General features: G+C 38.2%; 1 protein-coding gene across 1 annotated transcript; it reads left to right on the top strand.

Annotated features, from left to right (window-relative positions):
* The first annotated feature begins 3909 nt into the window (after positions 1–3909).
* On the top strand, positions 3910–5164 carry LOC138896933 (uncharacterized). The gene is made up of 6 exons (XM_070182616.1): positions 3910–4006; positions 4143–4210; positions 4315–4434; positions 4552–4764; positions 4823–4955; positions 5028–5164. The coding sequence occupies exons 1-6, from the start codon at positions 3910–3912 to the stop codon at positions 5162–5164; spliced, it is 768 nt and encodes a 255-aa protein (XP_070038717.1).
* The last annotated feature ends 11243 nt before the right edge of the window (positions 5165–16407 follow it).

Below are 16407 nucleotides of genomic sequence, written 5' to 3'. Positions count from 1 at the left end.
ATGAGGGTGCCCAGTAGAGGAGGAAAGAAGTACATCTTTATCATAGTTGACGACTACTCCAGATTCACATGGACCTTGTTTCTCAGAACTAAGGATGAACCCTTTCCAGTTTTTGTTACATTTCTGAAGCAGATTCAAGTGAAGATAATCCATAATGTTGGAAGTAAGAGGTCTGATCATGGCACAGAGTTCGACAATGTAAAATTTGACGAATTCTGTGCTAAAAATAGCATAAGTCACAATTTTTTAGCTCCCAGAACACCCCAACAAAAAGGTGTTGTGGAGAAGAAAAATAGGACTCTTGAAGACATGGCAAGAACTATGCTAGTTGAAAGTGGCGTAGCAAAAGGCTTCTGGGCAGAGGCAGTCAACACTGCTTGCTACTTAGTGAACAGATGCATGATCAGGTCCCTCCTGAACAAAACTCCATATGAACAAAAGGAAGGAAGCCCAAGTTAACTCACCTAAGAACGTTTGGATGCAAATGCTTCGTTCTCAATAATGGTAAGGAAGCTTTGGGAAAATTTGATGCCAAAAGTGATGAAGAAAGCTTTCTTGGATACTCCTCACAAACAAAGCATACAAGTAGGATTATTCAAAACCGAATCGAAACCGTTAACCGAAATGAACCGATGACTTATTGGCTTATTGATATCGGATTATTGGGGTAATGGGCGGTGAACGGATTGAGATTTTATAATTAACGGCTTAACAGTTTGGGGGGCAGATTACTTAATTTTCTTATCACATAAACCGTTAACCCGTTAAAAGTTTTTATATTTACACTTTCCTATGGATCGTGAAGTAGCAAGAACTCCTAAGTCTCGATGTCCGTTCCAATTTATAACTTTCCCACCCAAATTTTTAATTCTATCCAGCTCATCAGGTCTGGTTTGTTAGGATGCGTACATGAAGTTAGTCAACAAAACCACCCATAAAAAAGAATCCATTTCAATATTATACCAAATTTTGTTTATTTGGTTTAGCCGATAAACCGCCCGATAATCATTAATCCGATACCAATCAGTCCCTTGTCTGATTGGATATCTAGCAGATTACTATATTTATAATCTGATAACCGATAAGCCGAACCGTTAAACGTAATTATTCGCCTGATCCGCCCGATAAGTACCCCTACATACAAGGTCTACAACAAAAGGACTCAATGCGTTGAAGACATCATACGTGTAATCTTTGATGAATCACACCACCTATGTGGGAAAAATTTACATGATAAGATTGATCAAGATAAAGAGCAGTTGAAGGTTCCTGGAGAAGTCATTGATATGTCAAATGGAAAGGCAGAATTGATGAGCCAAGACAAGGAATTCAACAAAGAAAATCCAACAGAACCCTCAGCTGATACAGAAGAACTTGGTTCCTCCATCATAACAACTGAAGCAGAGGATAAAGTTGTTGATGCCGTGCAAGGAACTCCTGATGCCGAGCAGAGAGGTGGTACTTACCCATCCATAGATTTCAACAATGGATCCTATTCTGAGGAACTTGGATCTTCCCACAATGAGATTCATGTGTCTACCTGGAAGCACAAAAGTTCACATCCTCTCCAAAATGTGATCACTCCTCTTGATTCAGGAATTCAAACCAGATCAAAGACAAGAAACTTGTTTGCCTTCTCAGCTTTCCTTTCTCAAACTGAACTTAAAAATATCAAGGAAGCATTGAAAGATGTGGACTGTATTACTGCTATGCAAGATGAACTTCATCAATTTGAGAGGAACCGTGTATGGAACCAGGTCCCTTGACCCACAGATAGAACAGTCATAGGAACCAAGTGGGTGTTCAGAAACAAGCTTGATGAATTTGGGAATACAACAAGGAAGAAGGCCAGGTTAGTGGTTCAAGGCTACAATCAAGAAGAAGGGATCGACTATGATGAAACTTTTACTCCAGTTTCTCGTATGGAATCCATACGAATTCTCATTTATTTTGCATCTCATATGGAATTCAAATTGTTCTAAATGGATGTCAAAAGGGCATTTCTGAATGGATATTTAAAGGAAGAAGTCTTCGTCAAACAACCACCTGTGTTTGAGTATTATGAGCATCTTAAACATGTATTCAAACTTGACAAGGCATTATATGGACTAAAGCAGGCCCCTCGTGCATGGTATGAAATGTTATCCAAGTTTCTTCTTGAAAGTTTCTTTACAAGTGGAAAAATTAACAAGACCCTATATCTGAAGAAACGGTAAAGGAACATGCTCATTGTGCAAGTTTGTGGGGGAATTGAATTTTTTTTAGGGTTGCAAGTTAAGAAAACCTTTAAGGGAATGATGATAAGCCAACAGAAGTACATTAAGGAGCTACTGAAGAGATTTGATATGGAAAGTTCAAAAATAATTGATACTCCTATTGCCACTGCCACCCATATGGATTTGGATGAACATGGTTCTCCTGTGAACGAAACCATGTACAGAGGCATCATTAGTTCACTCTTGTATCTCAAAGCTAGTAGACCTGATATTGTCTTCAGTGTGACTGATATTGTATCTCAAATAGTTCACTCTTGTATCTCAAATCTCATCTTAAAGCTACCAAGAGGATTCTATGGTATCTTAAAGGAATACAGGACCGGGTTCTCTACTATCTTTCAGGGGACAATTTTGACTTGATTGGGTATGTTGATGCTGATTATGCTGGTTATCTGGTAGATAGAAAAAGTACATCTGTCATAGCACATTTTTTGGGATCATGTTTTATTTCATGTGATACAAAGAAACAAAACTATGTAGCTCTTTCAAGTGCAGAAGCTGAGTATGTGACAGATGCCTCTTGATGTGCTCAACTGCTGTGAATCAAGCAGCAACTGGAGGACTTTGGTGTAATTTCTGATTGTGTACCATTACTGTGTGATAATACCAGTGCTCTCAACATGGCAAAGAACCCGGTTCAGCATAAGAGAACAAATCACATTGATGTGCGACATCATTTTCTCATAGACAATGTTATAAAGGGTCTTATCTGCATGAAGTTCTGCAAAACAGAAAACCAAGTAGCAAATATCTTCACCAAAGCACTGAGCAGAGAGCACTTTGAAAAGAATCGATTGGCATTGGGGTTGATAAAATTGAACTGAGCACTAGGTCCTTCAATAATTGGCTATGAAAGAATGAACAGGTAAAAATAACTAAAAAGTATTTTCTGGCAAGTTCTAACTCATCTCTATACCGTTACAGGTAGACACGCATGGCAACTACAGAGCAAATAAGTAGCTAATGACATTGCATCTTGGTAAAAGGATGAGGCTCACATTTACAAAACTAAGTCAGGGAACCTGGTTCCCTTGACACAGGTTAATAGTTCCTTTGTATTCTCATGCACATTTTTAAACGGCTATAAAAGTTCCACATCATTAAAAGTTTCAGGCTCACTCTCATCTCTTAGAACACAAACGTCACACCCGTTACTAAATGACCCGTCTACCCGGTGATTCGTACCCGTTTGTAATCGGTCACTCACTTCCCCTAAATAACCCCAAAAGTTGTCTTTTTCCTCGCTATCCACATCAAAGCCAAAAATTCCCTTTTCTCTCTCAAATCAAATATTTTTCTTCTCGTGTCCTTAATACAAATATCCACTATGTCTCAAAATTCAGAAATTTCAAACATCTCTAGTGTATTCCCCACTGTGTCTTCGTCTCATGAAGCATAGGAATGAGAGTCGGAGTCCTCTCTGTCACCCAGTCCAAACCCCATACCATACCAACAACCACCTACTACTTCTTCTCCAACCCAATCGAGTTCTGATTCTCACCGTAGTCGGAAGATTCAGAACCCCAAATGATTCGTTGCTACGACCTGTCCTTCTTCTTCACCGAAGGAAAAAATAGCAGAAGGTAAAATAGTAGACGGAGACGAAGGTCAGTAAGTTTCTATTCAGAAGGTTATGGAGAGTCCTGAAGCCCAACAAGATATGGTTCGTAGGAGTGAAGGCTCAGTAGTGCCCCTTCAAAGTTTTGATCTGAATATCGCTAATCCTACAGGTAATGTCCCTATTGTATCATCTGACTCTACTTTGGGGTGAATGAACAAGAAGCCATTGACAACATATTACTAATCACTGCCGAGGGAGATTTGGTTGGTGGTTATGAAGGTGTTAATGAGACCATTGGGTCTCAGGGGAAGGTGAAGGTGAAGGTCATCAGGAAGAGGGTAGGGAATTGGTGCCCTTTGAAAATTTGGCATCTGTTAGTACTACAGGGGAAACAAATAAGGGACCTGATCCCTCAGCCCAAGAAGATCCCTCTGTTCCTACTTGGGATGAAACCTCTGCCCCTCAAAAGAGCCCCAGGTCAGTACTGATCCTGCTCCCTCTCCTTACTTCGATGCTGAAGCATTAACTATTGTCTTTCCTGAGATGAGATCTCCATCTGAAGAGGAAAGTGAAGATAGTGAAGAAGCCTGTGACAGTGTATCTGTAGCAAGCTTCTTTGCGGCTAGGAATAGAAGGGCAGTTTCCAAAGAGCCCACTCCTAAAAGACCTATTACTAAGTTGTAAAAGAAGAAAGCCCTTGAATCTGTTCTGAAGAAAAACAAAGAAGAGAAGAAAAGAAGAAGGCTGATGAAAGGGGGAAAGCTGGTGAATGAGAAAGAAGTGCCTCCAGTACTTGTTGTTGATGTTGACGATGAAGAGGTAAATGAGGAACCTGCTTCCTTAATTCGTAAGTCCTCTAAGAAACCTGTGATTCTAAAACCCAGGAGAGAGCCATCTGTGAAAGCTGTGGAAGTGGAAGATGTTGAGGTATACAAGTCAAGTGAAAAGGTGTCTGAAAAGTCTGGTGAAAATTTGTCGGAAAAAGTCTGGTGAGAAATTGTTTGAAAAGTCTGCAAAGAAAGAGAAAAGTGTGAGAAAGTCTATGAAAAGGAAGGTTGGTGAAAACGAGGAACCTGGTTCCTCCAAGAAGTCCAAAGTAAGTGTGGCCAAGGATGAAAGTAGAGAAAACCTGAGAAAATAGAGGGTACTATGGGTCAGAACATTTGCCCCTGATATTCTTGACATGACAGGGATACGTCAACTGGTTGATATTTGTGAGTTTCAAAAGTGGACACACATGTTCACCAATGAGAGCCTTAAGGTGTATGAGGAAGAAGTGTGTAGCTTCTACGTAGACATATTCACAGTGGAAGATGATAACATCTGATTAAAGGTGAACAAAGTAGACTTTGTGATGGACGAGGTTGTATTGGGGAACATTTTGGGAGTGCCTACTGAAGGGATCTCATGCATTGAGGGGACCTCATCCATTGAGGGGACTTATTTTCCTAATTTCAGAAGTGCCATTCTGAAGGATGATGCTGTGTAGCAAGGGGAACGGGTGCACATGAAGGCGCTCTGTAATGAACCGGCCGGTCGTTTTGAGTATTACAACCCTGTTTTCCCATTTACTGCTCAAATTAGACTTTACAGTTGTTGTGTGACTTGCCGGGGTAATTAGTTCGGGTCCGGTGAGGTTTTGGAATGAATTGGAACACTTAGTTTCAAGGTCTAAAGCTTAAGTTAAAATAGTGACTGGATGTCGACTTATGTGTAAACAGCCTCGGAATTTAATTCTGATGATTCCAATAGCTCCGTATGGTAATTTTGGACATAGGAGCTTGTCCAAAAAATTAGTTGGAGGTCCGCAGTGGAATTAGACTTGAAATGCCGAAAGTTAAATTTTTGAGAAGTTTGACCGGGGGTTGACTTTTTGATATCGTGGTCGGAATCCGATTCTGAAAATTTGAACACCTCCATTATGTTATTTATGACTTGTGTGCAAAATTTGAGGTCAATCGGACGTGAATTGATTGGTTCCGGAGTCGTTTGTAGAAACTAAAAATTTTAAAGTTCATTAGGCCTGAATTGGGGTGTAATTCATGGTTTTAGCGTTATTTGAGGTGATTTGAGGATTCGACTAAGTCCGTATGATGTTTTAGGACTTGTTGGTATATTTGGTTGAGGTCCCGAGGGGTTTGGGCGAGTTTCGGGGTGGTTTCGAACAATTTCTAGGCCATTCTTAGTTACTGGTTTTTGGCCACAGAGGTATGCATCGCGATCACGGACAAATAGTCGCGATCACGAAGAGCAATTATGCTGTTTGGGCACACTGAATCGCGATCGCGGAAGCCTTTTCGCGATCGCGTAGAGGAAAATCCTGTTGCACTGACCCGACTTTGGAAGCTTATATCTCGCAATCTATAAGGATTTTGGAGATGATCCAAAAATAAAAATTATAGCTCTTGATGTCTAGATTTTCGAAACGTAAACCATTTATCATTTGGAGTTGTGTACAAAAAGTTATGGTAGATATACTATAGGCTGTCTGGGAAACGTTTGGAAATCTCTGTTGAATAGGGCTGACTTTGGAAGCTTATATCTAGCAATCTATAAGGAATTGAGAGATAAGTAACAAATGAAAGTTATAGCCCTTGGTGTCTAGTTTTCAGAAAGTTAAACCATTTACAATTTTGAATTTTGTAAAAAATGTTATGACCATTATACTAGAGGCTGTCTGGAATAGTTGGGGAGTTTGTTCTTCGCGACCGCGAAGCATTTTCCGCGATCGCGAAGAGTAAATGCCTGGACAGAAGGTATATTTTGAGGTTTCGGCCATTTTAACACATTTGGAGTTATGAAGCTTAGATTGAAGCAATTTTTACCATATGGATTGGGGTAAGTGATTCTAACTCTGTTTTGGCTAAATTACACGAATCTATTATTGTTTTTATCAACAAATTAGTGTTTTGGGTTGAAAATAGTAGAAAAATTCATAGATTTTAATTGAGGATTTGAAGGCCAAGTTGTAGTTGGATTTGAGTAATTTTGGTATAGTTGGACTTGTGGTTGAATGGGGGTTCGGATTTTGTGAGTTTTATCGGATTCCGAGACATGGGCCCCACGGGTATTTTTGGTTCGTAATTTTGGATTTTTGGAAAATATTAGTATTTTGATATGGAATTAATTCCTATAATTTTTATGAGCTGAATCAAATTAATTGTGACTAGATTCGAGCCATTCGGGAGTTGTTACGCACAAAATGGAATTTCTGGAGCATTGTTTAGCTTGCTCGATATTGGATTCGGCTTGTTCGAGGTAAGTAACTCTTCTAATCTTAGACTTAAGGGTATGAACCCTGAATATATGTATTTCGTAAATTGTTGGAAGGTGACGCACATGCTAGGTGACGGGCGTGCACTATAGAAATTGTGACATAATTATTTCTGTGAAATTTTGTAGTTAAATGATCTTGGCATTTTCCATGCGATTTTTATGAGTTAAATAAATTGAGCTGAAAAGCATATTAAAAATCATGTTGAGGCTATGTGCCAGTATTATTGGGACCCACAAAGGTCATATTATTGTGAAATATTTATTTTAAAAATTAAAATTCATACTCAGTCATATTCATTTCATTGCATATCATATCTCAGTCTCTATTGTTATTTATTGATACATCATATCATCATTTTGGGCTATTCTCATGACATTGTGAGCTCATGAAAGAGAGACTGGAGAGATTGATGACTGAGGGAGGCCGAGGGCCTGATTGTGAGGATATTTTTGGGATCGGGCTGCACGCCGCAACATGACTTTATACATATTATTACTATTATATGGATCGGGGTTGCCCGCCTGCAGCAGGCCTTATTGGCTTCTTATTGCACATGAGTTGGCCTTGCGGATCCTTATATATTATTGCACGTGAGTTGGCTGTGCAGATCCTTATATTATTATTGGAATGGGATAGTTGGTAATTGGCTTACCTAACGGGTTGGGTTAGGTGCTATCACGACTAGTTGGATTTTGGATCGTGACAAGGTGGTATCAGAGCTCTAGGTTCATAGGTTCTACAAATCATGAGTAAGTGTCTAGTAGAGTCTTGCGGATCAGTATGATGACGTCCATACTTATCTTCGAGAGGCTACATGGCATTTAGGATATATATTTCCCATCTTTCTTTCCTTATCGTGCAGAATTGATTCAGCTTGAGGCATAATTCTTTGAATTCCTTCCACGCATTCGTATGCGCATAGGAGCGCTCGGTATCAGCTGTGTATCGCCGGCTTGTGATTTCAGGGATGATGTGCGAAATGTGTATTCTATGTTTTGGTGATGGGCCAGTCTGGAGGACTTGAGGCCATGGTGAGACCGTTGTTTAAGCTCGGTAGCTTCAGTTATAACTTGTACATTTGGAATCATATGTTCGGTAATGCCCCTACAGGTGAAATTTGTGGCTCGATGAGCGGTGGAATGGCGGTATGATAGGTATGATGTGACCGCGGGATGTGTTAAGACGATTTGAACATAACAAGAAGTGTTTCCTTGAAATGTAAAGGGAAGACCGTTGGGTGCTTGATTTTCATTTTAATGTGACGTACAGTCTCGAGTATGAATGTTTTGAAGGATCTTTCATATTATTAAATTTTGGGATAAATTAAATTCTCATGTATGGTTAATGAGTTTGGACTCAGATTGACTAAGTTATTGCATAGTAATTGTGACTGGGAAAAGATATAACAAGATGCCAATTTGAGGCTAGGGAGGTGGGTTATCTCCTGGAGAGTAATCTATATAGGTGTGTTCCTTATATGTGAGTGGAAAGTTTCTTTTCCGTCAGCAGGGCGTATGTGTGGAGATTTGAATTTGAATCTGGCTGAGAAAGTCGACTTGAGTGTCAAGAGAATGATTGCAAGCTTAGCGGATGATTTGGGGTGTTTTTTTTATGGTTGGTGTTGTATGAGCTTGAAAAGAATTTTCGTGGCATTGACTACAGAATTATGACAGTAATAGGGCATGTGTATTGTGAATTATGGTGTGTTTTTATCTATGGCTTTGAGCCAAGTGGGGGAGCCTGCTATTGACAATTTGATTTCATGGTTATGTGTTAAATTTTAGTTTTGGGCTGAGGCATATTGGTGGGATAGTTATGACTTGCAGAAGTTGAGATCGAGGATGACTCGAGTAAGGAAATTTCTGAATACGGGTTATGTTGTGGGATGAGGGAGTAGTTATTTGAGAATGGTGTAGTGCGCATGGAGTATAAATTTGATCGGTGGTATTAAAGTAGAATTACTTTTTGGAGTGTTGTTGTGCTAATGGGGCACGTGTCTTTTGGCCCATTTGGGAGGTGCAATTTGGATTTTAATAAAGTGGGTGACTCTAGAGAAAGTTCCAATAGGATCGAGGTTTATATATAGCAATTGAGAAATTCTTCGGACTTGCGTATGGATTCTACATTTTTGTATAAGAAAGGTAAGAAGATGGCTTATGGGCCTTAGGGCGTTGTGGTTCTATGCTAGGGTTCGTGGGGTGAGTTGTGGTTAAAGATCGTGGTGTTTTAGCAAGTAGAAGTATCAATTTCAAGACAAATTCGGAAGGGACTTGGAGAAATAGGACAACTTGGTAGTAAGTTGGATCAGTATGGTAATGGATATGATCAGTTCTTTAGGTGCTTATGATGTGGTGGTTTTATACAGGTACTTTGTGGCAATACTCTTGGGTTTGGAGACTTGCGTGGCTTGGTTGAGTTAGAGAAATTTAAATTTGATGGAATGAGAAATAGTGATTCGTGTGTTCTATAAAAGATAGACCGGAGAGATTGATGACTGAGGGAGGCCGAGGGCCTGATTGTGAGGATATTTTTGGGATCGGGCTGCACACCGTAGCAGGCCATGTTGGCTTTATATATATTATTACTATTATATGGACCGGGGCTGCCCGCCTGCAGCAGGCTTTATTGGCTTCTTATTGCACGTGAGTTGGCCGTGCAGCACGTGAGTTGGCCGTGCGGATCCTTATATTATTATTGCACGCGAGTTGTCCGTGCTTATAACGCTTGGGCTGTAGGAGCCCCTCATGAGTCTGTACACCCCCAGTGAGCGCAGTTGACTATAAACAGGGATCGGGCAATACGCTGCAACAGGTATTGTATAGCGCTGAGTGATTGAGTGTGATGAGCATATTGAGAGAGAATGCGAGACAATGAGATTGAGTACTCTGAGAGAGTGTGAGTACATGAGTGAAATCTCTAAGATACATTGCATTGACATGCACACATGACATATATGCATAGAGATGTGTTTCCTCATGCTGTACGGTATCACATTATTCATGATTTCTCACACATGCTGACAGATGGGCATAGTGATGCATTTGTTTTACACTGGTTATTTGGGAAAGAAAATGAGATATTTTATTTATTATTGAAAGGATTTTGGAAAAATTAATTGCTTTCAAACTTATTCATATTTTTGGCAATTTCGGCAATCGATTTGGATTTTCACTGATGTATTTGAAAGAAAGAACTATTATTTTTGAAATCATGATTTGGCTAAGCATTTTGTCTCTGTGTTTCTTCTGGTATTATTTATTTTATGTTGTTATAGACCGTTGTGGACTAGTGATTTTGGACCCCGACCTTGGTAGAAGCTCGTCACTACTTTCAACCTACGACTAGGTTTGTTACTTACTCGGTACATGGGGTTGGTTTTAGTGATACTACACTTCTGCACATTACGTGCAGATGTTGGCTGTTGTTGTTGCTGTGCTCGATGATTGCGAGATCTGAAGATGTACCTGCGTTCCTGTTGTAGCTGCCTCTTGTTCAGGGTAGCCTTAGATTTATAAAAGCTTTATTTGTGTATTATTCAAATAGACAATGTATTTATTTCATTTCCACTTTGTATACTCTATTTTTAGAAGCTCATGATTTGTACTACTAGTTCTTGGGGATTGTATAAGATTAAGACCTTTATTTAAGCTCATGATTTGTACTACTAGTTCTTGGGGATTGTGTAAGATTAAGACCTTTATTTACTTAAATTTTTTTAATAATTATTATTGGAATGGGATAGTTGGTAATTGGCTTACCTAACGGGTTGGGTTGGGTGCCATCACGACTAGTTGGATTTTGGGTCGTGACACCCTCATTCCAGTGTATCAATTGTTGTTCGAGATGGTGAACAAGGTCTTGCTTCCACGTGGAGAAAGGGGTTCCATTATGTCAAAAACATACATATTCCTCATGGAAGCACTGGATGCCTACACCACTATCAATCTGCCAGGCCTCATGATCGTGCATATGAAGAAAGTTGCAGACTTTAAGGATGGTAATCATGGGTTTCCCTACTGGTTCTTGCTCACTAAGGTGTTTATCTTCAAAGTCCTTTTGGGAAAAGTAACAGTGGGAACTCGCAAGCAGACCTTCTCAAACACCACCTTAGAGAAATGTGAGTGCATTGATAAGAAAGGAGGGGTTGGCAGCAATTCCACTATCTCTTAATTGATAGATGTCCAGAATGGTGCAAATGAGGAAATAAGGAGGTTGAAGACACGAAATGCCATTCTTGAAGGGCAGCTTAGTCAGGCCCAGGAGGCACCTGGTTCCAGCAGTGCACAAGGCACAGAGGTTGCCGGTCTGACCAAAGAAAATGCTGATCTCAGGAAACAGGTCGAGGACATGAAGGAGCGACTGCTTAACTAGCAAGTGTCTGCAAATGCTCGAATAGACATTCTCCTTAAAACTCTTGCCTCTTCATCCCTGCCTCCCCCTTCTAGTGCTCCTTAAAACAGTTCCCTTCCCAGTGTCTATTGAAATGTTGTCTATCCTACCTTGGTCCCTTTTTATTTTTTTATTTTTGTGGCCGGTACTTTTAAGTTGTTTTGATTTATGAATTGTTGTGTAACAAAGGTACTACTATCTTTGTTCTCCTTTCTTTAAAATTAATGAGAATTTTATTCTTTTACTATGCATGCTATACCCTTATGCTCTATTTTTAGCCATGCTTATGTGCACACATATGACATGAATTAACTATGCTGGACTTCTTTTTGCTTATTACTTGTGAATAATCTTTTTATGATGCCAAAAGAGGAAAAATTAATTGAGAGGGGGAACATGTTCAGGGGGAATGCAGGAAATATTGTATGGTAATCTGGTCCTCAAGGGGAACTTCAATTATAAGTTTGTCATCATCAAAAAGGGAAAAATTGATAAGTTATGTGTCTTTTTATATTTTGATGATCTAACAAACTTTATGATAAGAACCAGATCGGGAACTTGTTATACATCCTCAAGATGCCAAAGCACAACAAATCTCAAGTCGAGCACAAGTTCCAACAACTAGAGTCAAAGAGGCGACAGAGGGAACATATGGACATCAATTTCCTTGCTCACTGTATCAGTCCACTCCTCGCAGCTATAAAGTCGCTGCAATTGTTCCTCTGCACACACGCAATAGTGCAACAGTCACTTTATTGGGAATGCCTTGTATCGGATATTTGCTTGCATCATCCAAGTGACATCACTTGGATATTATTAACATGAAACAAAGAAAAAACACACACTTGCACATCCGAACAATTAATTAAGTTTTCTCAAGTGTGTTGCCATCTTGCAAGTGACTTCCAGGCTTCAAGAATAAAGAACAACGGAATGAAGGACTAGTTTCCAGCTCTGTGTTATCAATATGGCCTTAGTTGTGTTGTACTTTTGTTAGAATGAAGTACTTGTAATTCCTACTTAGCTTAGCTAGAAGCATTGTGTAGGAAACTATTTATAAAACTATAAACATTGTGTTTGTGTCATGGCTAGAGTTAGTCGAGTTGTGAGCTTTGTAATAGAGTTATTACAAAGAGACTTGTAATAGAGTTATTTCAAGTGAGTGAGTAATTAAGAGTTTAATTCCTAGGTTACAATAGGTTGTAATCTAAAGTTGCTCGGTTAGTGAAGTTAAAATCTTACGAGTGTAGGTTGTGGTTTTTAATATCGTGAGCTAGGAGTTTTTCACGTAAAACTCTGTTGTGTCATTTAATTATCTCTTATTTGGTGGACCCTAAGTTTCCATTAGTAACTCTAATCATGTTAAAGGGTAAAATTAGGCATTTCTTCTCGAAGAATTAAATCACGTAGATCAGAGTCCTTATATTTCTCGCTGGAGCGCGTTCAATGGTAGGCAAATTCAAGTAAATTTGCTAACAGTAATGGTATATATGGACCAAAAGTCCAAATAATGGCAAAATTGAGGTGCATGAACAAATTTAGACCTTCTCTCCTATTACTTTTAAGCCATGGACTGAGAGACCGGAGCCAGGATTTGAAGGTTATAGGTTCAGAGTTCTAATCCTTTTAAGTTGCTGGTTTCTAAATTTAAAATTACTACATATTCAATGAATTTTATAAGACAAATACAAGGTTTGAACCAAAGCTACTGAATTCGACCGAACCCGTAACTTGCAAATAATAATTCGTTACTTCAATATACAAGTCAAATAATGCTACAGATGTTGAATGCCAGCTAAATAGGTGAGCTCCCTATCTTTAAAAATTGAGATGGAGGGTATAAACTCCATCATTAAGGTATTATTCCCTTCTTCTTTTCTTTCTTGATATAACAATTTTTAAAAAAAAAAAGAAAAAAAAAAGGCAAATGCAACAATACTTTGAACTTAGCTGCTAAACGGAGACATGAAAATGGATAATGCATGGTTCCAATGTCGTTATGCGTCACGATTCCAAGGTCCATTCTAACCACTTGAGTTACCAGACCTAGTTTTTTTTGGTACTATAAGAAAAACCGCCGTTTTATGCATTAATGGCGGCTTGCAAAATCGCAGTATATATATCATTGGCCATAAAGTCAATGCGGTCATAATCAACAATTACATAAAATAGAAGGGCTTTTCCGTAAATTAAAATAAAATAGAGGGCGATGATTTTAAATGTCGTACCTATGCGTAAAGTTGCCCTCTACGAATTCAAATAAATAGTATTTTAAATAAAAATTTGCAGAATTATTTCTACTTTAACAAATCGTGCAACATCAGAAAGTCTGATAAAATACCTAACTGTACGACCGTGGTAATATTTTATTGTGATACTAACATTATTCAAGATGTACTAATAGTTTTGGAAAATAATTCAAGATTAAGATCATTATATGATAAAGTTTTTAGGTGTGAGATAAAATGTTTTTGACAAGTAAGATCCTTGTAACGGGAATGGAGAACTTTTAAAATTTCAATTTGTGGATTCATGGTCGAGGACAGTTGACGTGGATATAAAGTCGACCAACAGTTGGGTATTTTCTAGTTTTAGTGGTTCAGATGTTACAGTCCAAAGAGTTTGTGCCTTATCACAATGCTGATGTTGTCAGCCGTAACTCTGTATTCATTAGCTCTTGGCTAGAAATTTGGTGGTCTCTCAATCGCTCATATTTACAATGAGGTTAATTTATATATTGTTTAGTCAAACTTCTATAAAATATGTTTATTTTGAAAAATGACTTTTTTAAAAGTATTTTTTAAAAAAAGTATTTTTGGTGAGAATCGGTTTGTGTTTGGCTAATTAATTTAAAAAATATTTTTGAGCAGTAATTAGTGTTTGACCAAGCTTTTAAAAACTGATTCTAAGTGTATTTTTCTCACAAGTGCTTCTCAAAAAAGTATTTTTGGAGAGAAGCTATATTTTTCTGCTTCTCAAAATCTGCTTCTGCTTCTCCTCAAAAATACTTTTTTTCCTTTTAAAAGCTTGGCCAAACACCTCAATTTTTGGCTAAAAGTACTTTTGATTTAAAAAAAATACTTTTAACCCAAAAAAAAAAACTTGGCTAAACTGACTATTAATAACTGATGGATTAACTAATTTGGCCTTTAGTCAAGAGTCTCGTTTTAAGTGATATATACTTGTGTCTTCTAGCATTTCTTCGTATGTTGCAAGAGATATTATTGGGGTTTCATACCCTAACTTTATTTCTATCTAATTTTCTTTTGTTCCTTTATTTATAAAGAAAGAATAAATCATTTGAAAAATAATACTCCTAATGATAAGACCAATGTGTCGGGTTACAATTAGCAGTGTTCTACGGGCGGGCTGGGACGGGCTGTACATAAAAAAATGAGCTCGTCCGTTTAATATTTCGGGTTGTTAGCGGGCTGTTAGCGGGTTGTACTTTTTCGAGGTTTTTTTGTCCGTCTGGGTTCGGGTGTAGCGGGCTGGACCGGGCCGGGCTATTTTTTATTTTAAAGTAAATTTTATTTTTCTTATTCAACGTTATTGATACTTAAGTGTTTGCAAACTTTTAAGGTTTAGAATTAAAGTTTGAAATTTAAAGTTTTAAATTTGAAATTTGAATTTTTAAAATTAAAATTTGAAAGTAATTGAAGTGTGTTTGCAAATTACTGATGTTTGGCATATTTCGATATGTGTTGATGTTACTTTACCCATGTTTTAACCGCTTCTTGATGTTATTTGATCTTTAAAATGCCCAACATGGTTTAATTATTGGTTTTATGACTAATTGAGTTGTGTGTGGTGAATTAGGGTGTTTGGAGTGCAAAAATATGAATAAAAGGTGCTCTAGGTAGAGGAAGAGAGATTGGATGCGTCGCATCCAATCTAGAAAAAGATCAGATTTCGTGCACCCTTAGCAGTGAAGTCGGCCCATAGCATCCACCGTAGCATCCGAAGCTGAGAAGTGGAGGACGAGGTGGATGCGAAGCATCCACCGTAGCATCCGAAGCTGAGAAAGTGGAGGACGAGGTGGATGCGACGCATCCACCCTAGCATCAATCCCTGAAGCTGATTTGGATTAGAAATAGGAGAACTTTGGCCCACGACTTTGGTACGCAATATATAAGCCAAAAACGCCTCTTTTAGGTCATCTAACATATTGGGAAGAGGGAAAAAGCCACGACAAAGCTGTGGAGGCCGGAATTCATCAAGTTTCTTCTTTCTCCCACCAAACTTAGTAATCTTTATGTTTCTTTATATGATTTGTTGTTTGGCTACCATGTCTATGTGGAGCTAAACTTCACGTTCTAGGGTTGTGGTTCTTTCATGACTATTGTTATTCGGATATTGATTTTGACTTCTTGATTTATCATATTAGTTTATTTTTTCAATCTTGCACTTAATTATTTAATTGCTTGATCACCAATTGAATATTATCTACGAATCTAGAATTGAACGCGAAAGTGGGAATCCTATATTGCATACAGGATTGAGTAGGGCAAGTTCTTGAACTCGGGCATCGGGGAACGGATTCGTAGTTAGGATAGATATATACCTAATTGCCTTGCTTGGTTGATTTACAGGAATTATAAATGCGTTCTTGTTGATTCTAACTCCATAGACATATAGGCGTTAGGTTAGCTTGAATAGGCGAGTAAGAACTCGACAGATTCTTATGAGCATTAACCCTGTCAACCAATAAGCTAGATAAATTAGTCGGTCAATTCAATTGAAGAATACAATAGGATTGTTAGATAGCCCATAACCCTAGATCGTTTTCATTACATTGATATCATAAAAATCTGCTCTTTCTCTGTTCACAGTTTATTATTTATATTATTCTTATTTAATTAGTTAGAATAAAATATTTTTAGATTTAATTCTTGTTTAGATAA

Source organism: Nicotiana tomentosiformis, chromosome 1 (assembly GCF_000390325.3).
Source record: "Nicotiana tomentosiformis chromosome 1, ASM39032v3, whole genome shotgun sequence".
Lineage (NCBI taxonomy): Eukaryota > Viridiplantae > Streptophyta > Magnoliopsida > Solanales > Solanaceae > Nicotiana > Nicotiana tomentosiformis.
The sequence above is the reverse complement of the archived record's forward strand: the minus strand, read 5'-3'. Positions and strand labels throughout refer to the sequence as shown.

Bases quoted from the DNA above. Each gene is read 5' to 3' on its own strand.
- LOC138896933 (XM_070182616.1), top strand. From the start codon at position 3,910: ATGGAGAGTCCTGAAGCCCAACAAGATATGGTTCGTAGGAGTGAAGGC. The intron at 4,435-4,551 runs GTATCTGTAGCA...TCTGTTCTGAAG, and splicing joins GTGAAGAAGCCTGTGACAGT to AAAAACAAAGAAGAGAAGAA. The intron at 4,956-5,027 runs GTAGAGAAAACC...TTGACATGACAG, and splicing joins AAGTGTGGCCAAGGATGAAA to GGATACGTCAACTGGTTGAT.